This window comes from Amphiura filiformis, chromosome 10 (assembly GCF_039555335.1).
Source record: "Amphiura filiformis chromosome 10, Afil_fr2py, whole genome shotgun sequence".
NCBI lineage: Eukaryota > Metazoa > Echinodermata > Ophiuroidea > Amphilepidida > Amphiuridae > Amphiura > Amphiura filiformis.
This window is the reverse complement of record NC_092637.1, coordinates 7,931,625-7,959,303: the sequence shown is the minus strand read 5'-3', so window position 1 is coordinate 7,959,303 and position 27,679 is coordinate 7,931,625. Positions and strand designations below refer to the sequence as shown.

Below are 27,679 nucleotides of genomic sequence, written 5' to 3'. Positions count from 1 at the left end.
GCCTGCTTCGGGATTAGACATTGTTTCACCACCGTGAAGCATTTTTTGGCATACTAGAAACATCATCGCCCACTGGCGATTCTCTTTGAGGCTTTACTTCCCTTGATGACTCTGATGAAGTCTCCACATTTTCTCGAGTTCTTTTACTTAATGGATTTACAGATTTAGTGTCAGAAGTTGATGCCAACTCTTCCCCATCTTCTATAACTTTGCTTTCTTTTGAATCAGTCTCTGCCCCAGAGACACTATGAGCACTTGGATTTGCTTTTCTTGCAGTGCTTTTGGTTGTGTTTTCGTCACCAACACCATTCATGTTCTCTTGATTCTCAGAACTAGTAACTGCCGCACCTTGGTGACTAACTTGCGAATTATCTATGTTCCTTTTTAATTTCCTGGATTTTCGTAGCACTGATATAGTAGTGGAGTCAACTAAACATGGATCGTCTTGCTGCGGTTTCTCACTCCTGTCTGCCCCAATCATCTCTTCATTCCCATTCTGAACTTCCTGAGACATTACCGGGGTAGACGATTTATCCGATACTAAAATATCTGATGGAGCTACCACAGCCCCAGAGGTAGAGGGCGCTTTTGACTTGTTACCGACCGAGTCCTCTTTAACTAACACAGTATCTGCTTCATTGAATCCGCTTTTTGACGGTTTACCAAGCTGGTTTTCGTCGTTTATAAATTCCTCCGTTTCTGCCTCATAAACATCATCATACGGTAAGGTCGGCGAGGAATTCTCATTTTCATTATTCCCACTCGTGACACCGGTATCACTTATCCTACTAGTGCCGGCAATTGTAGGACTATCATCAGGCCTACTCTTTGTGCACGGTTTTTGGCTGAAATTTAGCTTCCGGTTGCTGCCGGCAATAGTCGCTATACATTCTAATGCAAGCAAAGGCACATTTTCGTTAACATTCTCCACATCTATATCAAAGTCTTGCACTTTCAGCTCACTCCCATGTAATGTTCTTTGCGTCTTGGCTACATTACCAATTTGGAAATCGTCTAAATCGCTATCGCTGTCTTTGAGTACATTTACTCGCTTTCTTTTACGGTTTGCTACTATGTCTTTGATTGCCAGTCTTTTGGTGGGTTTCACTGCGACTTTCCAATCGTCTTGACTCGCGTTATTGGATATCTCATCTTCATCATCGCTCAAATCGTACACCGGCATCGGGGTCTTAGCACCGCGTTTCTTGTGGCGTAACGTCCCTGCAAAATACGGGCCTTGGATAACTGGTGTGCCACGTTCAATACGGAGAGCGCTTTTAGTTTGAGATTTGCGCAGGCGAAGACAGTAGTGACGTAGCAGTTTCAGAATGACTTTGGTATAGGTTTTGACGCACGTTCCTTTGGGTGAATAGAGAGATGGCTTGTCTTGTTGCTGGAAGGTAAAAAAATGTCAAGTAAAATCAACAGGTTTGTTTATTTTTATCATAATGGATTTGAGTATTGGTGTCATTGTTAAATTCAGGGTGCATACTACAATCCCGGTCATAATTGTTCGAACACTTTAACATGGGTACTTTTTATATGCCCCCATTCTCCCTGATCAATGTTGTTGGTTGGTGTTTTTTTGGTCATGCACCCCTACATCCAACATTGATTGGTGGGGCAGGGGGAGGGTTGTAGTAGTAGGAAATGGTTCAGACTTCAAGTCAAAGAGAGTGAAATTTTAATATGTCAAGTATATCAGAAATACGATATCAAACAGTCCTACTTTGACACAAGTGTTTGAACTATTTATGTCTGGGATTGTAGTTCTACCCTTAACCTAGAACTTGGTAAATGAGGTAGGACATTCAAAACAATGTGAGGTTACAATGTACATCAATTTCAAAACAAATCCTGTGCATTCCATTCACACACTATTTCGGTCACTTTTTTTAAAGCGGTCACTTTTTTTAAAGCAAGATTAACAATTTTTAGGCTTAGGATGGTTTTATAGCTTCAATGTTAAGGAATGTGTTACTATGAAAGCTAATTCAAGCATGAGACTGCACTTTCCTGAAAAACTGAAAATGCACCTAAAATTGGGCAAAAAGTACCAAAAACTGGCTGAAATTAAATAAGTTGCAGAAATTTTGACTAAAAACAAACAAACGGAATTCAGTTTTAAAGCTGAAAATTCTCATGCATTAGTTATGATCAACTTCTTGCAAGAAAATGGCATATTGGCATTATAAATTGAAATAGGACTCTGTGTTTAATCATTCCTGATATATGTGATATACTTACATTTCTATTTCATGGTTGGTTGAGATGAACAAATATGAAAGAAAAAGAAACAAACGTTAAAGGTTAGAATAAGAATCATATTCTCAGTAGAATGAAATGCTTTGATATGAACCAATAAAGAAATTCAATCAATAATCATCCCCAATTGTGTTGTGTAGCTTAATTTAAAACAGCAACACAACCAGCAAAAAAAATAAAAGGATTCCAGATCTGAAGAAACTCTCTGCTTCCTAAAAAATTCCTGGCTCCTGTCTCCCCATCAGCACCGACTTAACCCGTTTTGTATCGATATGAGGTTGTCCAGAGTCATAAGCGTCTGGAGGATTCCAGATGTCAGGAAACTCTCACTTTCTCATTCTTCCGCCTCCACCATCAACACTGACTTGTGATCCCCTCCCATTCCCACCATGTCTGTCCCTTTCTTACCTTGTATCTATAAGAGGTTGTCCAGGGTCATACGTATCTGGAGGACTCCAGAAGTCAGATAACTCTCCTTTCTCACTCCTCTGACTCCTGTCTCCACCATCAGCATTGACTTGTGATCCACTTCCATTCCCATTACGTCTCTCCCGTGTCACCACCCGTCTCCTCTCTTCGTTATCAAAATCAAATTCGTCTAGAGTTGATATTTCTGGTGGTTCGGGTACGACGACTGCACGTGGGATCTTCCGTCGCTGGTATGTTGTCTGTACGTCTTCAAGAGGGCGCTTCCGTAGGCCCATTCTACTTGCTGTTCTGAATAGAGCTGGGTCAATTCTATCGCATAGATTTCCAATTATTCTATAACCAAATCAAAATTTCAGATTTTAACCCCATGGGCATTACTGACTTTCTTACAGTGCCACTGATTGGTTAATTGCATGATATAGTCATCTTAGTAACCAATCAAAATAAAGCTTTTAGATCTCTTGGTACTTTTAAGCTTTATCCCCTTCACCTCTACTGACTATTCATACTATATTGCTGATTGGCTAAATACATGATATAGTCCTCTTTATAACCAATCAAAGTAGTTCTTAGAGGCTGATATATCGGCAGGTAGTGCCCATGGGGTTTCAACCCCATGGGCACTACCTGCCGATTCTTTAAAAAAGAATATTCCCTGTCATCTGTTTATCAAAATAAAAATACTATATAATATGAATAATATACACTGCTGAATTTATATTTCAAGACTACCCTACTATTCCTAAAGCATTTGTAATCTACTGTTTCATTCACCACTGAAAAGATATGCATATGCCCAGAAATACCCTTTTCCATAATAATAAACCAGGAGGAATTGTGCCATCTCAGACACAACTGCACCGTTTCTGGTGGTATGTCAGACACTTTTTTAGCACACTATCAGAATGTTGACAAATGAGGACATCATTCTACACTTTCCCGGTTGGGGCACATCTAATTCTCTTTAATATCACACTTACGATTCTTGCTGTTTTGGTTTGGTTGATGGCGACACACCAGATGTACTTGAAATCATCTCATGGTTACTCTGTTGAAAAAGAAAATACCACTTTTCTCTTTTAAAAAGAATTGTATGATAACACTGACATAACATAAAAAAATAGGGCAGGTAGGTCGGGATTTTTTTTGGGCGGGTAACAAATCTACTAAATGTTAACTTTTTTCAATTACTAACTAAAACATAGTGATACAAAAGAATACTTTGTTCCATTTTTAGAGAATTTATTATACATAATTAATATATCAAATTTAAATGGCCTTTTACTTATTTTCCTCCTTAAAAATAAATAAAAATATTAAGTGTCTGCAGTATATTTAGGGTAGCTCGGGTCATAACTGTCTATCCATCAGTGGCGTAGTAGCTGGGGGCAGAGTGAACCACAGAAAATATTTGTATTTGCGTCTCTCACGCCAAAATCCTGGCTGCACCACTGCTATACATAAGACAGTTGAGGATTTCTACCCGTTTACATTTGAGACAGGCTGTCCAAAAGATGGGTGGACTGGTCTCTGATTAACACTTCATCAATCAAACCGTATCCCCACATGGGGACTGACTGAAAATGGGCTATTCCAGTTGAAATCCATGCACCCTCTGCAGAAGACATGACCTTAATATCCCAATCGGGTGTAGTTTTCAAATGGAGTCATTCATTCAGGTAACCCCACTTGAAATTCACATTCTCTGTAGCAAAGAATAAGGTAATGTTTTTATAGGGGTGAATGATTTCAACTGGAATAGCCCAATGAATCTAAATGCTGTTTCTCCCCTCCCAAGCCTGGAGAAAGTCTTCTTGTTTATAGTCTATTCAGTATAAGATGGTACATGACCCTGTTCTTTTTCCACTTTAATAACTATAATTATATATCACAAGAAGATATTTTAAAGTTGTGGCAACATTCACTAAAGCTACCACACATTTTCCAAAAGTTTTGTATGTCTCCCCTAGGGACCATGTGTACTTTCCAAAGGTCAAGTGCCATCTAGTGAACGGACTATACTTACTTGAATGCTACCCTCCTGAGAAAACAGAGATGGGGACTGACTATTTCTGACTACATCATCACCCCCTGTCATTTGAGTGGCATCTTCCAAATCTGCATTAATCAGCTCTTGGGAATGGTTGGGGGTTGATTGGCCGGGTTGTTCCACTTCCTGAGAGGAGCGATGTATGGGTCGTCGTCTTGTAGGAACTGTGTTGATGACGTCCTAAACAAATGGGATACAAGGATAAATTAATCATTCAACAATTGAGAACGTTCCTGCAGTCTTATTGGTTCTTACCGTGTGATATGACACAATATCACATGGGTAAGCGTGTGTGCATCGGCGCGATATGCGGACTCGCTATTTGAACCAATCGGAGGCGCACTGCAACAAAAATTTGTAATACTTACGATATTTTTATTTGAATTAAAGTGTTTAAGAATGAGAATAAAGGTATTGTTTTTTTAGCAGCTGTCGTGCATCTATCGTCTCATATAACACGGGCGACATCATTATTTTTGGGGTAAAACAACTCGGCTTAACCTCGTTGTTTTACTTAAAATAATGATGTTGCCCGTGTTATATGAGACGATAGATGCACTCCAGCGGCTAAAAACAATACCGTTATTCTCTAAAAGAACAGCAAAATATGGACCTGTCTATGTGTGTTAGACAGTTAGGTCTGTATGCACAAAACAAGACCTGGTTTAACTGCTTTCTGGACTTTGCAAGGAGTAAAGGGAAAAAGAAAAGATTATATGGATCCCTCCATAACTTTAATGTGCTCCTATTTCATACGCTTAATGCAGCTGATACACATTTAACTATATTAGGCAATATCAAAGATCCAAAATCTACCATTTTGCACTATTATATCAGAGCTGCCAACATTGGAATATGTAAATGCAAGTGTAAAAAAAGCTCTTGCGCCAAGGGAAGCGGCCCTTTGCATGGGATCAGCGCCCCCGAAAGCTCCTGGATGTTAGCTTTTTGAGACCCTTAAAAATGCCTTTCCAAGGCTACTCAACCTTTTTTTTTGCAAAAGGACAGGACAGTGAGCGTATAATTGATTTGTTTGGATTTTTTAGCCAGATGGCTGTAAATGCAGAAGATTTAGCCAGATGGCTGCAAATGCAGAAGATTTAATATGTTTTGCAGAAGAAAGAAAATTGTCAGCAAATGAGGAAGTCTTCTGCAGGATCAAAGAGGGTTGGCAGCTCTGTTATATAATGATCGTGTTTGCAGTGCGCAATGGTAGATTTTGTATCTAGGGTCTTTGACATTGCCCAATAAAATTGAACGTGTATCGGCTGCATTGCAGTTTAGCCATATCCTACATATACTTACCAGTTCTGAATCTTCTGTGACAGAAGATACCGGTAATGCACCAGCATCATCCCTCATGTCATTGTTCTTAGTACTATTACAATTTGCCATACGTCCAGACATTTGACTGCTGGTACTACCATTGAGAATATCCTCCTCCTCCTCCGGCACATGAATGCCAGCCAGAAATTCCTCTTCTCTCTGCTTCATACGAGCCTCATTCTCCGCCTCCATGCGACTCAGTTCTAGGGCTTTCTGCAAAATTAAAGGACAGGTACATTTTTTTTCCATAAGTTTAAAATGACTTTTAGCACAACAAACAGGGTTGTTGGTTTTTATTCCAAGAACTGCTATACATGTACCCCCATGATAACGTCAAAAGAGTACCAGTGGACAGCCCTCGAATTAAGGATCTGAAGGGGCGCGGCAACTTTTTTAGGGCAAGTTGAAAATTGCCTTGGATTTCCACTGAAAAGGAAAGGCAGCACAGCAGTTTGTAATATTTCAAAAGGGCATCATGGCAACTGTTGAAAATTAGAGAAGGGCACCAAGGCAATTTCTCAAAAATGAAGAAAACACACACAAACATAGATAGATGATTTTATAATGAAGGGGCAGGGCTGGGGCACCGATGGCAACTTTATTAGAGGGCACGGCAAGTGACTGCCTTGGGTAAAGGACATATTTTGAGGGCATTACGGCAGTGGGGATGGGCACCCACGGCAAAATGCCATGGTTGCCGTGGGTTAATTCGAGGGCTGCCAGTGGAATGCTAGTCATATATATGCACAATCCTACCAGGTATTTACAAAAAATCAAAACATGTTTTACATGTGAAAATTTCAAAGAAAATATTTGGTAAAATCATAGGGAACAAACCTGTTGAATTCTGCACCTTGAAGATGAATTTTTAACAAGAGATAAAGGGACATCATAGAGGTATTTTAATTGTATCCAAAAGTTATAGAAGCAATAAGAATGAAGCAAAACAGTCAATTTAAGCAAGAAATTAACTTACATGTTTTCAAAAATGGAAAAAGTTGATTTTAATCAGTGATTTTTTTTTAAATCAAGTGATTTTTAAATCACGATTTAAATCAATGATTTAAATCGGCGTGATTTAAATCAAACAACCCTGACAACAAATTCCTAACTACCCTTGAATTTTGGATCTGTGGCACACATTTTTAGCAGAAGTTCTTATGATGTTGTGTTCGACTTGCCTTTTGCTGACCAATGGTATCTTTTGATCAAATAAAAGCATTGTATGAGGTTAACAGTTTCCCAAAAGTTTTACAAAATGTCAAAAGATTTGCAATTTGGACCACTTATGGCATTTGCTTTTTAAAAATTGCCATTTTGATCACAAAATTGACTTGGAAAAATTGTCTTCTTTTTATTTTTTGTTCCTTTTCAGCAAACGTCCACGACCCCTTGATGAAGTGCTCGTTACCAGTCTAGGAAGCTATGCACTATTCATGAGTCTCATATCCAATGGGGATATTGCACTTGAAATCCACACACCCCCTATGGAAGACGTCACCTTAATTAATCATCTACAGAGGGAGTGTGAATCTTAAATTGGATCACCTGAACGGGTACTCTATTTTATTATTCTATTATTCTATGCTTAAAAAGGACGATATTTTATGTTATACCTACGTTTTAAAGAATTTCATTTTTCAAATAAATTGCACCATCTTCCTTTAATAATCATAAATCAAGCATGTGACCACAAGTTGAGTTAATACCCAACATATTCAAAGGTCATTTTATGTACAAACATACTGGGGTTAAAGAACTGTGTATTGACAGATGAGAATATTTGTCTTACCTCAAGATCGGCATCAGCTTGTGCTTGTAAACGCAGTTCTTCCTCTGTGCATTCAAAACAAATAATAAACAATAAATAAAGCAACGTGGCTCTTGTTTCATTCTAAACATATATTATGTGGCCTTTTGGATATTTTAATTGTTGTCTGTAATCGAGACTGCCATATTAGTATTTATGCAAAAGCAACGAGCGATGCATTGGAAAATTTGGCAATTGTCTATCACTTTCAAAAGCGATGCATCAAAGCAATCAAGTATGAATTCAGCTTTAGAGCTAGAGATAGGAGTGGGCTATTCCATTTAAAATTCATATCCCTGTGGAAGATTTTGGAAATGACTTCCACAGAGGGAGTATGAATTTTAAATACTTTAGCAGCTCTATTTGAAACCAGCCCTCCCTCAGTGGAAGATTCAGGTTGAATCTTTCTCCGAGGCAGAGGGTGTATGAAATTCAAATGGAGTCACCAAATGTGTTCATTACATTTGAAATTCATACTCCCCCTGTGGAAGATATTTCCAAAATCTTCAACAGAGGTAGTGTGGATTTTAAATGGAATAGCCCAAGGGTTTGGGAAATACTGTAAAGTTGGTCTTAAACTATACCATACCTTGTTGTTCTTTTTCTTTCCTTAGTCGCTCCCTCTCCCTCTTCATTTGCAGTTGTTTTCTTTGATTCACCTTAGGTTTCTTGGCGGCTCTGGACGTTGACGGCTCAAAATCATCATCGTCGTCTTCATCTATTGCGATATCTTCTTCTGACTCTTCATCTAGCAGAAGAACCTGCAATTATTTACACAAGTTATAAATTATTTTGAAACGCATTTCAAAATTAACTTTGAAGAGTCAGACTAAACAGTGCACCCTAAGAACGGCGGAACGATTTGCAAAATTGGGGGCAACCCACTTTAATATCAGATAAGGCTGGCATTTTCGGGCGGGCTAGCGGGTACCTGCCCGAGATTACATTACCCGGGTAGGAAATGCCCTCCCCGGGTACCCGAAATTCTTTTTTTAGGTCAACCATGTCCATGAATGATCCTAGCATTTAGGTCTAGGTCCAGGGATACTACAAAACCGAAAAAATAAAAAAAAAACCCGGGTACAAAATTACCCGAAAATGCCAGGCCTAATATCAGACCATTCATGCAGAGTAAGCAGTGGACATGTCGCTAATCGTGGGACACTGAAAGGAATACATCAGGACGCCCTCATGATCACTTAAAAGTCATTTTGTGTGATTACAAGTTTATTTGAATTTTTTGTATGCACCTGAGTGACCTCACGCAATAACGTCGGCATAATCCAGGGGTCCAGTTAAATCAGGGGAGCAGCAACTGGGAAGATCCTGGTTTTTAGTTCTAAAGGTCTCACCTCATTTTCATCCTGTTGCCAATCTTCGTCCTTTTCTTGCTTGTTCCTTCCGCTTCTTCTGGTAGACTTTGGTAACATCACAAAATTTTCTTCTGAACTGACGTCCCCTCCACTTTCTGCCACTTTAAAGTCACTGAACCAATCTGGCATGGTCCTTTTGTCCCTAGCCCGTGGAGGGCGCTCTTCATCACCAACTACATCATCCTGGTCTCCATCGTTGACGCCGTCTGCAGATCTGCCTTGCACACTGGAGTCGGCGAAACTCAAGGCTGGTTTATCAGTTTTTCGTTTTCTGTTCATTTTTCACTGATAATAGAAATTTGATCTGAAAGAAAATAAGTAATAACGATACCAAGGAATGAAGCGTTTCTAGATGATTTCAAGAACACCACTGCGTAAGACCTTTTTAGCCTACGTCTTGTATCCTACTATCGGATCGTTGAAACAATAAAACCTCATCACGAATTCACTCACCTTCCTACACCACCAGTTGAAATAAAACTCAAAACTTCACATGTTATTCCTCAAAACAAGATGTAACTTCATTATTAAAAAATTAAAATCCTAGTATGACCCGTTATCGAAAATTTTGTTTTATAAACGTCAACAAAAGGTTATTTTTTTCACGAGTAGAACGCACATGTCAAAATGGCGGCTCTAATGCTGGTTTCATACTTTCATGTTGCTTGCCGCACACCGACACCTCCTGGCTAATAATTATTTGGTGTAGCAGAGACACTAAAATGAATACACGGGATCGATACACGTGAATTGCTATGCACGATTTTGATATCAGGCGAAAATCTTCGGATACCGGGTTAGAAAATGATGAATATCTCCCGTAAATGAATTTTTCTCAAGAAACCAGATGTGGTCTCATACACTTGTAAATACGTGTTGAACAGATATGATGGTCGCTAGAATGCGCTTTGAAAATTGGCCGTGCGCTTTGAACTCAAAATCGGACCAAAACTCTAATTTTATATTGCGTTGGTCCTGTATGGACTACATCGTGTAGTACAGCTGCACTCACTACTAGGCAGTATAAAAGTCGATGACCATTGACTTCAATGGGGTATACAAGCTTATTCACGCACAACCAAGATCAATTACATGGCTATTGTGAGTAGCCTTAGTCATGTCCCTCGACTAATTATTCGTCTCAAAGAGCTTCAAAGGTCTGAACCAAATGGCCAATCGTGGCTGTGGATTCAACCTACCATGGCGATTTCTCCCATGAAGATATAGGGTCGATGACACTGTGTGCCGCTGATCGGCATGACGCATGAGCAGTGCAGCTAAACGGACATAAACAAGGCTTACGATTGGCTGATCGTCATCGCATGTGTATAAAATTAGTCTCAGGCCAGCCGTATACCCTGTGTGGGCAAGTCATACTTCAGTATGACTTGCCCTGAACGTCAATATATGGCCATGCGTTTTGAGTTGGGCCAGTAAATAGGTGGAGATGTTACATGCGCGCAACATTTTAGGGTTCATCTTTTTAATTTTTCTCAGTTAATATGCAGCCTATGTAGTTAAATTTGGTGTCAAATTAAAGCTTGTGATGAGACCAATACAGTAAACCTTAAAAAAGTTGTAAAAAGTTATTCACATTTGAATAATTTGCATCTAATTAGCATAATATGCGGGGTGGAGGAGAATCAGGAGGAGGAGGATCAGGAGGAGCAAATTTGATAAAAGTGACCCCCAGGGGTCATATGATGCTAGAGGTCCATTTCTTTTTTCACATTTTTACAATTCACTTTAAACTGCATACTATAACACCATACAATCATATTCCAGGTAATTTAATTTGCTTTGAGAAGCAATTTTGCATATTTTGTTTTCCGTTCGGGTTACACATTGAAGTCAATGGGAAAATATGCCCTGAAAGAGGCTGGTGCAAAATCATTTCAATTTCAATGAACCCTATGATGTTATATATGTAAAGCTCTGACTGAGAGGAATTCAAATATGAAACTTTTAAATATGTGGGGTGAAGCTAACTTTTTTTTTAATTTGTCAAATTTTACATTTTTTCCCTCAAATATTTGGTATTTTCAGTTCCATAACTCCTTAGTGTTACACCCTGTGCCATTTTAAAGTGCATTTTTGGATTCCTTGCAGCCCTCGAATTACATTTTTTGTGTAACCCACGGCACCCATGGCATTTTGCCATGGGTGCCCACCCCCACTGCCGTAATGCCCTTAAAATATGTCCTTTACCCAAGGCAGTCACTTGCCGTGCCCTCTAATGAAGTTGCCGTGGGTGCCCCAGCCCTGCCCCTTTATTATATAATCATAGATCTATGTTTGTGTGTGTTTTCTTCACTTTTGAGAAATTGCCTTGGTGCCCTTCTCAAATTTTCAACAGTTGCCATGATGCCCTCTTGAAATATTACAAAATCCAAGGCAATTATCAACTTGCCCTAAAAAAGTTGCAGTGCCCCTTCAGATCCTTAATTCGAGGGCTGATTCCTTGGTTCATTTGCAGCAAGAAAATGTATACGCTATATACAGGGTGTATCAAAATGATTGGTACCGGGCTATGTGACATTTTCAAAAATATATCAAAAATATAAAATTGCTAATTAATATAGTTTTTGTACTATAAATAGAAATGGGCATATGTTAACTTATTGATCTATTAATCTGAAGTTGATAGGTTGATGCATCTGGGAGCTATTGCCATTTAAACGAAGATCGTCGTAATCATGGTTTGACTTACACAACACAAGATGAATAGATTCACTGCTTGAATTATTTATTGCATACATACTCTTCAATATCTCACCACAGTATACATAACATAAAATTACTTTACACATGCTTTTAGAAAGATAGTTCCTGAAGTCCCTGCCTTACGACTCTGGCAGTGTGAGGTGAAGCCCTATCTTGAAAGAACTTAACAACTGGGATGGGTCCATTCTGTAACTGCCCATACCAGATTTTGAAACAATGCAAGTTATAGCATGTTTGCATGGGATACGCCTTGCTCTTAGAAACTGTCTCCTAAATCGCCTCTGCACTTCTCCATAGCTTCGTGGCGACCAGTGATTTTTAACTATGAATGCACACTGAAGTGTGGAATACTTCTGGAGCCATTCCAATAACTTTTACCAGGTCTAAACTAACCTACACTGTCTACAGTCTATAGCCATTCTGCCACACCATCTACTTAGTAATCTCAAAAATACAATTTAAATTACCGCCCTGGATGGTGTTGATACACAAACTTCTTTCACCCCACCTAAAGTATTCAAGTCAATAATATTACTCTCAAGCAATAAATATTGATTATTACAAATATGTAGGCCTATTATGAATGTAGAAATAGGCAAGGAAAATATTAATTATTTCCATGATTTTCAACATATCATCCTCACAAGGTATTTGCAGTAAAATAGAGCTTTGAAAATGGTGCGCTACTGATCCAGCATTACGATGAAAAGTGTAAAAACAGCTACTTTCCTTTAGAATCGTGTAACTTCTGAATAGAATGTGCTATCTTTATGATCTAAAATTCTTAGAGAAGATAAAACTACTATAAGTACAAATATTTAAACAATTAACCCCAAACTGGCACAAAAAATAGTTTAAAAAATCGGCAAACAATGAGAAGTCTTCGGTACCAATCATTTTGATACACCCTGTATGTTGGGTATAATATGTGAAAGATATGCATATCTAAATGAAAAAACATGCAATTTTCATCTCGCGAAAACATGTAACGCATTACCGGCCCAACTCAAAACGCATGGCCCTATGTTCAGAAGAGACGGATGAATTGCATGACAGCCTGCCAATTTAAGCTTCCTATAAGGCCCTTCGCACTTGATTATTAGTTTCCTGTAAAAGAAAAAAAAAAAGGGACGAGGTGACTTTTAATTATTAATTATTAATTATCTTTTATTTTCTTTATTTAGTTTGAACTATTACAAGCTACTATTGACTCATTTTGACTAGAGCGGGCATTTAATTATTTCACAACAATATTTGATTTTATAAATAACTGAAGGTGGAGTTGTACTCTTTGTTGATTCATCATTATTGTTGATATTATTAAAGTCAGAAAATGGCAAGTAGAAGTAGTTGAAAGTTATTTTAAAGGAGAAAATTAGAAATAAAAATAAAATAATTAATTATTTTGAGATTTTCAATTTCGGACGCGTGCGGTAAACAGGAAACTAATAATCTAGTGCGAAGGGCCTAATATCAATTGCACATAACATACAAAGTCACAAACTTACAAACTTCAATATGCACTTCAAATAAAGCAGACCAGCTGTTAATTATTACCGATCCTGCAGAATAACTTACATAATCGTCCATTTCATGGAATCCTGTTGCTCAGAATTGCCAATTTCATTTTTATCTGTCAAATGCGCTGTGGATGTGCTCAGAGATTTTATGATGTGCTTCATTAAATCACAGGTGTGAAACTGACTTTATTATACCACTCGCTCGCTTTCGCAGAAAAGCCCCAGCCTCGTGGCGCTGGGGCATGACGTCATCATGGACGTGTGCAAAATTTCCGCCGGGCGTCATTATATAACCCGTATTGCGATTGGTTGCAAAAGCCATTCTTTGCAATCGTAAGCCAATCAATGAACGCGACGGCCTTTTACGGTATTAATTAATGTGAGCCCATGTTACTCGCCAGTAAAGTACGTCTAACCTGATTGGTTTACAAAACTACTTTGATAATTGCTATTAAAGCCAGTCAGCGTGCTCGATGCTTAACAACCTCGGAGAGGTTTTCGAGAGGCGAAATCACATGGTGATCCAGCGATCGAGTATAAATTCAGCTTGACAACTAGCAACTGCTCTCGCGCGAGATCGCAGGTGCAATAACAATACATGGACACAATCAATTTACACAATGGAATAATGAATTATTTATGACATGCATCGGCTGGATTTTATGATCGAGGTAAGGTTTTTGGCCTGTCCCTGTGTGAATATCCTTAGTTTTCAGCATCAAAGATACTTGCGATGAGCCGATGACCAGTTTTTTGCGGACATATTTTGATAACAGGTAAACTTTTATACAGTAGGGTGAGTAGGTCATTCATAGGGTAGAAATTATAGTTTTACAATTTGTACGAAATATACATTTTGTTATAGGCCTAAAATGTTTACAAAAATATATTGGTCCAAACGTTGTGCTTGTATTCAGTTGTTCGACGTATAGGCCAGCCGCCAGACTGTATGTGGCTATCACAGGTTTGTTATTATATAGGATCGACGAGCATCAGGCCTACACGCTACAGTACACATAAAGTTTTATTTGGAAGTTCATTAACCAATCAGCGACCGTTATTTTGGGGTTGTCGCCAGACGGTTTGTTTAGTGACGGAGGAACACAAACCGGCTGGGATCGAGACAATTAGGGCCTATAGACCTTTTCATATCAAGATCGGAAAAGTTCGGAAAACCGCGAAATTTATTTAGTAAGCTAGGGGGTCAAATTGTACCCAAACTGGCCGACAAGAAATGTTATGAATTACGACACCCTTTTGCGCGAAAATACAGCTTATTAAGCCAATTTGAACATGGGGTCATCGCAAAAAATATTTTCCTAGCATATTGAGCTAACACCTCAGCTACTTGGTTTTTCACAATAAGATACTAATGGAAAGAAATGGATAATGTCCGTAATTTTTCGTCAGTTAAATTTTTTCCCAGAACGTGTTTGTTTTCGTTCATCACCTCTTCCATAGTCAGTCTCTTACACAACGCTACAACCACACGCTTAATTGCACGTTGAGTATCATTGGCAAAAGTACCTCTCTCGTCCCTAAATTGACAATCGAAAGTTCATCGTAGTTATGATGCCTGTTACACATTAACATTCACATGATTCAGACATTAGAACTTCGCACTGTACATGATGCTGAAGGAAACCAGACAACTCGCCCCACATACAACTCGCCCCCACGCTGGACAACTGGCCCCGCGGACAACTCGCCCCAACGGACAACTCGCCCCAGCAGTAACACACTGGCCCCACATACAAACTCGTATAAGTGTACGTAGAGAATATCTTCTCTAGCACGTAAGAAGGTTTTATCACTCGTCTAGGGATAGAACAATAGTATATCAACAACTACATGAACATCGTTAGTTGGCAAAATTTTGTGATAATTATTGCTTGAAATTTCGGTCAATATTTGACAACTTATACTTTGGCACGAACGGCAAGTCGCACATCGGCATTCAGTAACATCACTATCAGTTGAATGCACACACTCATCAACTCGAATAGTAATTAATAAGTAGTCAATAGAAAACAACATACCAATTAATATTCTTGGGTATGGCAAGTCCAAAAGGTGCAAAATTGACGCCAGAATTTCGATCACCCGTGCGATCACCGTACAGCGAAACCTGTCGAATTCCACTACCATGACACTGGCCAAACTACCGTCGATCGCGACGTTCTTTGCATGTTAATTATTTTCGTTTTATAGCGCATAACATTGTGTGGAGGACGTAGATGAGGGCCAAGAAGGCCTACCCGATAATACAATTATGCAATGCCAAGATATACCGTAAAGAATCCACCGTATAGTATAAATATGGCAAAGCAAAACATTATATAAAAAAAATAATAAAACAACAACAAACAACGCTTGCGAGTTTTGTGTATATTTTTTACCGACTCAGTTTGAGATGCTCAAAACGTGCAGTCCTATAAACATATTAAATCAGAGAAGATCTTCTTTGACATAACGAAACTATTGAAAGGACTGAAAAATATTTGGCAAATTTTTCAAAGATAAACGAGCACAACAAGCAAAACAAACGCCAGCAGCAGCTTTGAGATATTTTATGGGTTCCGTGCTGTGCACTGACTTTGGCCCCCCTTTTTGCACCGCGTGTTAGCGGCGGATTATTGCTGCCACTTACACAAAAACGCCGGGTGTGTTATGTGTTCAATCAATGGTACTGTGACTAAGCACGCGGAACTCGGCGAAAGTGCCAGAACACACCAACGGCGTACCTTGCTTGACAAGTTCCCGGGCCCGCGGCCGCGTGCTTTACACACTGATGTAGGCTACGATCGATTGCTTGACATGTTCCCGGGTCAAGTAGTCTGCTCTCAATTTGATTAAGACCCCGAGAATTTACGGGCTGTGTTTTTTGTTTGCGACGGAGGCGTATCGGGAGTATCGGGAGGCAGTGTCGTGAAGAAGAAAAATGCAATGATTTTGTTTGCAAAACTGGTTAAAGCCTAGTATTTATATGATTTCGGTCTAAATTAATTTGGTTATTCTTTGCCAAATATTATTATAGTAACAACTGCCAGGAAAGTTTTCTTGGTCATTCTAAACTGTGGTGTTTTATAATATAAACAAAGATATAAATCTGAATCAATTATGGGGCCTATATCTTTAATTTAAATATTATTATTTTAATTATATAATTTGATATTTTCTATATATCAAATACATTTTTTTACATGTACATACGAGTACATAATGTATTTTTATGATTTTGATAATTGTGATTGACAGTTAGGCCTATCATGATTCGTTTTGTTTTTGCAACTTGATCATGATTGATTTAAACACCACGGCAACTTAACTCCAAGGGGACATGCGTCGCTGGCTATCTAGCTATTTTAATATGACCAGAACGACCCGTGGGCATCTAGGTCCCTAACCTTCCCATTTTTAAATCTTGGTAATTTTGTTGGTACAAGGTAGCCCCTTTTCCTCTAACCTGTTTAACATATTTTATAGCGTGCATGTCAAGTCATTTTCATCTTATGGTTGATGACGTTTTTCAGAGAAAATAACTTTTCTCCCACACCCGCACAGACCTTCCTCGCATGCACTGTTAGTTCTACCATATTGGATATTCTTAAACACGTTTAAGAAAACCAACAACAACAAACACACACAAAGATTAAATGTTTCCTATTTTCTCTACAAGTGTCAAACTTCAAACGGGGTTTTCTACGATTTGTGATGATAATGGTCTTCCGTATAGGCTACATTTGCTCTTAGCTTTTTCCAAGTTTCTTAGGTGAAACTTATTCTAAATGAATACTCAGGGATTTTTATTTCAAGGGTGACGCACCCTTCTCGTTCTCCTTGTGAGCCATCGGTTTACACCTTGACGTGATGCCATCCCCCTCTCTCCCACCTATTTTATCTGGGTATTGGATAAATGTAGATGGTGAACACCTAGTAGACGATGAACAGGAAAAATATGAGTTATATGCGGGGTTATTATGAAGTTTAAAATGAAATCATAAGCCTAGGCCTATAGCTTCCAAATCTGGGTATTTGATATACCAAGATAGGGAAGATCTATAGTTATATGACGTTTAAAATGAAAGCATGCATAAAGGCGAACAACCTATATCTTCCAAATCTGGGTGTTTGATTATAGGGAAGACATATACTTCTTCTTCTTCTTCTTCCTTATAAGTGCCTCCCTCATATGTATGAGTATTGTCGCACTGCGTACAGACAAGCTGTACTTATTTTTTACTCTGGAACCTAGAGTAGATGAGTGTATTTTGAAGTACAGTCAACATGACTGGGATGATCCCCTGCTCTTTTCGAATAGCCTGTGACGTTCTTTAACGTGCACACTACATTAATGTGAGAAAATATGCATGTACACGGGACCGACAGCTTAAAGTGCCCTCCGAAGCACTAAGCAAGTAGAGTGAAGTGTCTTGCGTGCGAGAACAGGGAAAAATAATGTTTCAAATTATATCAAAACCTACCAATAAACACATACATTATTGCACAATTGAATTGTTCCATTAATTGGATTCTTTTTACCCATGGTAGTCCCAATATCTTAAAAACATAATGAATTTGGCCGAGTCCAATGTAAGCTTGGACATGTTTAAACATTAAATATCGCCACTTTTTACATTTTTAAGGAAAAAAATAAAGAAGAAAAGCTTGTTCTGAGAGAATAAATAAATTGAATATCTTTCGTGTGAAATGGGAAGGTGTAAGAAACGTAAAAACAAAGTAGGCCACCCTATAAATACAATTAGTATTGTCTTTCTGTGTACCCACGGATAAACAAAGTTTTAACAGATTAAAAAATATGCACAATATATTGTATTACTATTAGTCCTATATTATGTTGTAAGATAATTAAATGAGAAAGCTTTTCCATTTCGAATTATAGCGGAAAGAAAACACAAATTCGGATTTATGCGCGCAAAAGTAACATTTTCCATTTCCGCGCTCAATTCCCGGGGCTCAATTCTTTGAGTAGGCTATGTGTGTTCAATACTGTTCATGAAGGCACGTGTGTTATGTGGGGGGGGGTGTGGGCGTGGGTGTTTCTGTTTTCGTGATTGCTGTAAAACTACAATGATGATGTACTTAGCTGGCACCCAAGTACCCAAGAAAACAAGACAGTCCGACAGATCTCACCATAGAAATTATCGTCAATTTGGAGGCCTATGGTGTCTTGCAGTGCAGCAGCAGGCGTTTTAATAACGTATATAGGCCTATAGACATTATTATATCATCATGCATGGTACTGTATAAGCTTGTATACTTTTAATGTAGGAATGGGATTTTGACGCAGTAGACATGCTACATCTCTCCACATCCTCGCCCCTACCGACACACACGCCCATAAAACGCACACCTAGTACCTTCATGAGCAGTATTGAACACACATAGGCCTACTCAAGAATTGAGCGCTGAAATGGAAAATGTTACTTTTATGCCTACTAATAAAACAGAATTTGTTTTCTTTTCTTTTTCCTGCAGTGCAGTAGGTGGATATAGAGAGAGACATTATTATATCATCATGCATGGTACTGAATACTTTTAATGTGGGAATGAGATTTTAATGTAGGAATGGGATTTTGACGCAGTAGGCATACTAAACCACTAACATGGAATCAAAGAGTGTACAGGACTATCTCTTACTGCAGCCTATCGTCTTGCACAAGACCGAAGTAGCTGGAATGACATCATCAAAAGGGTCACAACGGGTCAGTCATGACTCATAGGACGACGACGTAATTCTAAAGTCTCATTGGCTTCGGTTTTGTTTATTTGTTCTCTCTGCATCCACTCCGGACAGGGGACACACCCTTCCTCACACCCTATAGGCCTACATATCACGCACCCTCATGAACACGCATACTCAACAGAAGAATTAAGCAAGGAAATGGAAAATGTTACTTTTGCGCACATAAATCCGAATTTGTGTTTTCTTTCTCCAATAATTCGAAATGGAAAATCTCAGTTTTTATTATTATTAGGTTTCTATGCTTTCTTTCATTTACCATGTTGATGATTATACATTTCTGCATGTTGTACATGCATTATTTCTTTCCTGATATCCGTGAAACATCAAACCTATATATTATATTAATCATACTTATTTATGAAAAAGGGTGCAATCTGACTATATTCTGATTTGTAAATAATTGACAGTTATTTGATCATGTCGATAGATTAATGCTACATGCAGCAGTGCGCTTCAATTCGCCGGTGCTTCTTTGTTAAAAGGGAATTCCTAGTTGGAGACAGTCAAAGAGCTTTAAAATCTGATAAATTAATTTATTGTTGAATAATAGCATTTTCATCAACGCAACATAGCATTATGTAGGCCTATATTTGATAATGACTATTACCAGTAACACCCGGAGCCTCCGGGTCCTTTACATACGATATGCTTAATAAATAAAATTTCAATAATAAATACACTCGGCTTCCAAATCTAGGTATATCAAACACCCAGATTTGGAAGTGGTCCTTTGTTACCAAAAATAAATAGATGTTTGAATTGGTGAATTGGCGATCTGATACATAAAAAATACAAAATTATATAATTAAAACAATTAAAGATATATAATTAATTTAGATTTATATCTTTGATTAATATAGAACACCACAGTTTAAAATGACCAGAAATCTTTCGTGACAGTTGTTACTATAATAATATTGGGCAAAGAATAACCAAATTAAAATTAGACCGAAATCGTATTAATACTAGGCTTTAATTACCAGTTTTGCAAACAAAATCATTTCATTTTTCTTCTTCAAGGCACTGCCTCCCGATACGCCTCCGTCGCAAACACAAAACGCGACCCGTAATTCTCGGGGTCTTCATCAAATTGAGAGCAGACTACATGACCCGGGGACTTGTCAAGCAATCGACCGTGGCCTACATCAGTGTGTAAAGCACGCGGCCGCGGGCCCGGGGACTTGTCAAGCACGTCGGTGTGTTCTGGCACTATCGCCGAAGTTCAAGCGTGCTTATTTCACGGTACCATTGATTGAACATGATCATACCGGCGTTTTTCGTGTAAGTGGCAGCAAATAATCCGCCGCTAACACGCGGTGCAAAAAAAAAAAAAAAAAAAAAGGGGGGTGAAAGTCAGTGCATAGCACGGAACCCACAAAATATCTCAAATCTGCTGCTGGTGTTTGTTTTGCTCATTTGTCTTTGAAAAATTTGCCAAATATTTTTTCAGTCCTTTTAATAGTTTCATTTTGTCAAAGAAGATCTCTGATTTAATATGTTTATAGGACTGCAAGTTTTAAACATCTCAAACTTATTTTGAGGCTTTTTTTTTATATCTGAGTCGGTAAAATAAAAATGCACAAAACTCGCAAGCGTTTTGTTGTTGTTGTTGTTGTTGTTTATTATTATTATATTATTATTATTATAATGTTTTGTTTTGCCATATTATATTTAGGCCATTTTATGGTGGATTCTTTACGATGTATCTCGGCAAGGCATAGGCCCTAATTATAATTGAAAAACGTGCAAAGAACGACGCGATCGACGGCAGTTTGACCAGTGTCATGGTAGTGGAATTCGACAGGTCTCGCTGTACGGTGATCGTCCGGGTGATCGAAATCCTGGCGTCAATTCTGCTCAATTTTACAACTTTTAGACTTGACATACCCAAGAATATTAATTGGTATGCTGTTTCTGTTTACTACTTTAGTATTATGAAACAATTAATTTCTACTGAGTGCGTGTATTCTACTGATGTTTCTGAATACCGATTGACATTTATTTATGTGCGAATTTCCGTTCGTGCGCTATAGTGTACTAAAGTTGTCACATTTGACCAACATTTTCAGCAATAATAATCACAAAATATTGCCAATTGACGTTCATATAGTTGTTGATATAGGGTCATTATTTCTCAAATCACCCAAAAAAATGTGATTTTACACCTCACCCCCTTCAAATTTGTTCAAAATTGGTATACAGGGTGATTTTGGCTGGCAAAGCTCAAATTTCAAATTTTAGCTTAATCGGACGTACGGTTTTCACGCTATGCCCCGCCCATTTTTCGCGATTTCGGCGAAAAATGGCGCGTACGCGTATTGTCGCGACCATATCTCTGTAACCGTAGGTCCTACTGAGCTGAAATTGGTGTCATTTTTTAGCTAATCTCTCAAATAATCCAAATCTGCTATCATTTAGTGTGTAGGAAGAAGAGAAAAAATATGACCTTTTTTTCTGTACTTTGACCTTGAATTTGACCTTGTTGCCCACGTAACCGCAAGGCAAATTTGCGTTGGAATTACACCTCCATACATTGTCTACATAATATCAAAAAATTGGAGGGGTAATATTTTTTGTTTTCTTGCTAGGCTTTCATAAAGCAAGCATGTGGTCATATTTTTTCTCTTACTCCTACATACTAAATGAAAGCAGATTTGGATTATTTGAGAGATTAGCTAAAAAATGACACCAATTTCAGCTCAGTAGGACATACAGTTATGGAGATATGGTCGCGATAATATTGAAGTATGCGCCATTTTTCGCCAAATCGCTAAAAATGGGCGGGCATAGCGCTTAAAACCAGACGTCCGATTAAGCTAAAATTTGAAATTTGAGCTTTGTCACCCAAAATCACCCTGTATACCAATTTTGAACAAATTTGAAGGGGGTGAGGTGTTTCCCATTGGGTGAATTGAGAAATAATGACCCTATACCATTGTTCCGCCCTGTAGCAGTGTGATAAAACTTACGTATGCTAGAAAAGATATTCTCTGCGTACTTAATATCATTGGGGTGAGTTGTACGGGGGCCAGTTTGTATACGTGGGGCGAGTTGTCCGTTGGGGCGAGTTGTATTTGGGGCGAGTCGTCTGGCAGTGGCATTCATGCTGAAGAGGTACTTTTATTCGTGCGCGACCGGCGCGCGACTGGGGAAATTATTTCATGCTTCGGGTTTTATCGGAATTACTCAGTATGAAAAGGTCTATTGGAACTGATGGAGATGATCAAAATAAAATGAAAAAATAAAGATCAACTTCATGTTCTAGTCCTGCCAGCAAGACTTCAGTCTTTATCATAATGGCATCTACGGACCTGACGAGTTACAGTTACTGGAACTACTTCATGTTCAATCAATCAAACAATCACTGACTCAGTCTCAGTCATGCTCTTTATTTTTATACGTTCATGACGTTGAGAATTTACAATAAGAACAAAGCAATTAACTCACAAACATAAAAACTTACATATTTTTTACTCAGAATATGAAATCAAACCCGTTCAGCTGCTGCACAAGGTCAATAATGCACGATTACGACTGCGTGCGAAACATGGAAATGACAGGTACGTGGGCATCCATCTTTGTTTTGAGCGGGAGTACGCATGTACGGTCGAAGTTCAACTTCACGAAAATCTAATTTTACGGCTACTTTAGATGACTCTACATCACAAATGCTTCATTGTAGACAGGTTTTAAGATTCTCCACCGGATGCTATACGTAGATAGCTGTTTTACTCTTCATAACTGTCACAAATTACACTTTTTTGGGTTAGAAAAAAGTCAACATTCGCGTTAAAAGTTGACCTTTTAATTGACCTTTGACCTTTAACCCACGTGATGGGTGTGGAAACGCCCCCAGCGGACAAGAAGTGAAAATGATCCTGTGACAGTCGACAGGCAAAACATAGGTCCAAATTGACAGTAATTTCACCCGATTTTTCTGTAGTAAGCGATTATTTTTGAAGAAAACAATGAAGATCTGTTGAAGATAAGAGGATCAAGAATTGGAGGAAACTGCACAAACGACTTGTGAGGTATGTAAAAAGTATTTAAAGCAGGGAACATTAACGTACCTGCCAGCCTAGCATAGATAGTAGCAAGTACACACACTCTCTCAAAGTCATTGCACTGCAGTTCACACTCAGCTGTCATGCATGCTGTTGTTGTATGAGGAAGAAGCGACTACATAAACAAACTGGACTTGTACCATGTATAAACAGTGCCATGTTTATAAAAAATGTTAATACTCTATATGTATCACTGTAAAACTATTCACACAATAGGCAAAGTTCCAAAGATAAATACTCATTTTTTGGTTTCACTCTTTTTGCTTTTATCTTTTCTCAAGTCGAGCTTCGATTTCAAATTTGCACACGATACTTGATAGTCACGATTTACGCCCAGCTCAGTTGTACTTTGTAGTAGTCCTGCAATTAAGACTTCAGTATTTACCATAAACATATTTAATGCATTGACATCTACTGTCAGTAGGCCTACTCTCATGATTGCACTGCAGTTCACACTCAGGCTCAGCTGTCATGCTGTTGAGATGAGGAAGAGGCAACTACATAAACAAACTGGACTTGTACCTGTACATGTAGTACCGTACTCATGTATAAACAGTACAATGTTTATAAAAAAAATTAAATACTCTATATGTATCACTCTAAAACTCTCACACAATAGGCAAAGTTCCAAAGTATATTTAATACTCATTTTTTTGGTGTTTTATTCACTCTTTTTGCTTTATCTTTTCTCGAGTCTTTGATTTCAAATTTGCACACGATACTTGATAGTCATGATTTACGCCCAGCTCAGTTGTGCTTTGTAGTAGTCCTGCAATTAAGACTTCAGTATTTACCATAAACATATTTAATGCATTGACATCTACTGTCAGTACTCTCATGATTGCACTGCAGTTCTAGGTATACATGTATACCGCCGTTCTTCGGAACGGCGGTATACTAAAGCGTGGCAATAATTCTTCAGCGAATATTGTCGGTTTTCACTCATTGTTCACAATGTGACATGCACAACAAATACAGCCCCGAAATGGTCTACTTTTAGCGCACCTTTACTCCGAAACAGTTTAGTCAAAGTTAAAATGCGATCCCCAACCCTTTTTACCTTTTGGACGAATTTGCTGTAAAATCCGCCGCTCTGTGTTGAAAAATGTCCGGTACTTGCCCGGTACAAACATAGAAATGGCCACACCGCTTCAGTCCTGGCAATGAATATTTCTTGCGTAAATCCAATGGTTCCAACGTGGTCATCACGATGATAGTCTCCTACACAACCAGATTGTGTCGGCCTGACGCTCGTCGATCCTAATCGCTAAAGTGAGGACAGCGTGAGCTCTTACCTGCGTAAGAGTCTGTTCGCTGATTGACAGCGCCGTAGATTGGGCGGAGCCATTATGCCCATATTAGGTGCATATATTACGGCGGACAGGTTGCGCTGTCCACTGACCCTGACTGTTCTTCACGTAGACAGACTGTGACCTGGGTACATGTACAAAGCAGGGGATGCGACTGCGAGCCGCCATTTTGACACACGGTATCTACTCTTCAGAAAAATTACTTTTGTTGACGTTTTATATCAAACAATTTTCTATAACGGATTTCTACTAGGATTTCAATTTTTTATTAATGAAGGTACATGTAGTTTTGAGGAATAACACGGGATGTTTTGAGTTTTATTACAACTGGTGGTGTAGGAAGGCGAGTGAATTCGTGAATGAGGCCGGGGATTGAGGTTTTGTTGTTTCAACGATCCGATAGTAGGATACTAAACGTAGGCTAAAATGTCTAATGACGCCATGTTTACATGAAAACATTAGCTGGTGCGAGGTCAGTGTCGTTGAATTTGTTACCTAAATTCCTTTCAGGATATTCTGATTTCACTTATTTATAATGTGTACGAATGTGCTCCATACAAACTCAAAAGTATGAATGCAAGGTGTTACTGCTGACAATAGAAACATTGTTGCAAAGTCATTGAAAACAGGTATGTACGTGAGACGTTCTTTCCCTGAAACGAGATACAGGCCAGTAACGCAGTCTGCTGCAGTTCATACTCCAGGCTCAGCTGTCATGCTGTTGAGATTATACGTCGAACAACTGAATACATGCACAACGTACGGACCAATATATTTTTGTAAACATTTTAGGCCTATAACAAAATGTATATTTTCGTACAATTGTACAACTATCGTTTCTACCCTATGCAGTGTCCGATTTACAATTTTTTTCCTACCTGCACTGGTACATGTAGCCCAAAATTTCTACATGCACAGCAAAAAGTGTGCATGCACCAAAATTAAAGCAAACATAAAATCACATTGAATCACGATCATTGTCAGTTAAGCTTGTAATAATATTTCCGCCTCCCCTGTCAGTGTCATTTTTATGCCGATCACTCGCCCCTTCACTCGCCAATTTCTCAGCCAAAACACTGGATGCTGTGGCTTCATCTGTTCTAGAACTAGTCGCCGACGAGGTGCACGATTTCCAGAATGATGCAAGTGTTTTTGAGCTACTTGTATTTCTTTTTTTGCTGGACATTATTATGATTATTTTCCGTACGTAGACAAATATTTCCCACGGTTTAAATTCCGGTTCTTTTTTTTTCAACGAAATGAAAATGACACTCTTCTACATGTGCGAGAGTATCGAGAATTGGTGGCATATGATGTCACATTACGATAGCCCCTCTAAGGGAAGTCATAGTCTTGGACCAGACTATATGTGGCTATCGCGAATGTTCGTTAGGATGGACGAGTGTCAGACCGATGCAAACTGGCTGTGTAGAAGACTAGGGAAGTCAATGAAAAAAGTGACAGTTCTCACGTGATAGGGGTATCGGGAATTGTCAATTGTGCGATTTGTGCCAGCCCTTCTAATGAAGTCAGAAGATGTTGCGCTAAAAATAGATTGGGTTTTTCCCAATCGGACTGACTGCTTGCTTACTTTTGTATATTGGCCTTGTCATATCGCTAGCGCTAAAATCGTACATGCACGTGTGCAGGCAGGTAGTGAAAAGCTGCATGCACAGAGGGAATGTTACATGCACTGGTGCAGGTATGCAGGTGGTAAATCGAACACTGACCCTATGACCTATAAAAGTTACCTGTTATCAAAGTGTCCGCAAAAAACTGGTCATCGCAAGTATCTTTGATGCTGAAAAGTCACGATATTCACGCAGGGACAGGCCGAAAACCTTACCTCGATCGTAAAATCCAGCCCATGCATGTCATAAATAATTCATTATTGTATTGTGTAAATGTCACTGATTGTGTCGACGTATTGTTATTGCACCTGTTACAGCAGAAGTCATGCTGAATTTATACTCGATCGCTGGATCACCATGTGAATTCGCTTATTAAAAAAAAAAAAACCTCTACGACCAGGTTGTTAAGCATCGAGCACGCTGGCTGGCTTAGCAAATATCCCATTATTTTGTAAACCAATCAGGTTAGACGTATTTTACTGGCGGGTCACATTAATTCATACCGTAAAAGGCCGTCGCCTTCATTGATTGGCTAACGATTGCGATGAATCACAAAACGGGTTACAAATAAATAAGGCGCCCATCGGAAATTTTGTGTGACGTCATGCCACGAGGTAGCCGGAGGCTTCGCTTTTCTGCTAGCTTTAAAAGCGAGCGAGTGGTATAAAGTCAGTTTCACAGCTGTGATTTATGGAGCATATCATAAAATCTCTGAGATACACAGCGGATTTGACAGATAAAAATGACATTTGCAATTCTGAGCAACAGGATTCCATGAAATTGAAGATTATGTAAGTTATTCTACAGGATCGGTAATAATTAACAGCTGGTCTGCAGTATTTGAAGTGCATATTGAAGTTTGTAAGTTTGTGACTTCGTACGTTATATGTGCAATAGATATTACAGGAAGCTTAAATTGGCACGCTTTCCTGCAATTTGTCTGTCGCTTACGAAAGTTATTGGGAGTTCAGGGCACGTCACACCGAGTGTGACGTGACCTCGCTGGGCATATGTTGAGATGGGGAAGAGGCAACTACATAAACAAACTGGACTTGTACCTGTACTACCGTACTCATGTATAAACAGTGCAATGTTTATAAAAAAATTTAAATACTCTATATGTATCACTCTAAAACTCTCACACAATAGGCAAAGTTCCAAAGTATAATTTAATACTCATTTTTTGGTGTTTTATTCACTCTTTTTGCTTTATCTTTTCTCGAGTCTTTGATTTCAAATTTGCACACGATACTTGATAGTCATGATTTACGCCCAGCTCAGTTGTGCTTTGTAGTAGTCCTGCAATTAAGACTTCAGTACTATTTACCATTTACATAATGACATCTATTCCCACAAAATTTTTGTGTACGGTATCCGTACATGTTGACGTGTTGGACAACAGGGAATACA

At 38.7% G+C, this 27,679-nt stretch overlaps 2 protein-coding genes across 2 annotated transcripts in view; one reads left to right on the top strand and one right to left on the bottom strand.

The window, feature by feature from the left end:
- Nucleotides 1-25: 25 nt before the first annotated feature.
- LOC140163338 (uncharacterized) lies at nt 26-23,085 on the bottom strand. The gene is made up of 10 exons (XM_072186737.1): nt 22,728-23,085; nt 9,233-9,557; nt 8,470-8,641; nt 7,863-7,906; nt 6,050-6,283; nt 4,721-4,924; nt 3,675-3,742; nt 2,674-3,027; nt 2,248-2,251; nt 26-1,393 (listed from the first exon to the last, which is right to left on the bottom strand). Exons 2-10 carry the CDS (start codon nt 9,530-9,532, stop codon nt 26-28), a joined length of 2,748 nt encoding a protein of 915 aa, XP_072042838.1. The 5' UTR covers nt 9,533-9,557; nt 22,728-23,085.
- A 55-nt stretch (nt 23,086-23,140) lies between these two features.
- LOC140162454 (TBC1 domain family member 12-like) overlaps nt 23,141-27,679 on the top strand; it is a 62,193-nt gene continuing 57,654 nt past the window's right edge. The window contains exon 1 of the mRNA XM_072185692.1: nt 23,141-23,295. The gene's annotated coding sequence lies outside the window, so the exon portion shown is untranslated. The remainder of the gene's footprint in view (nt 23,296-27,679) is intronic.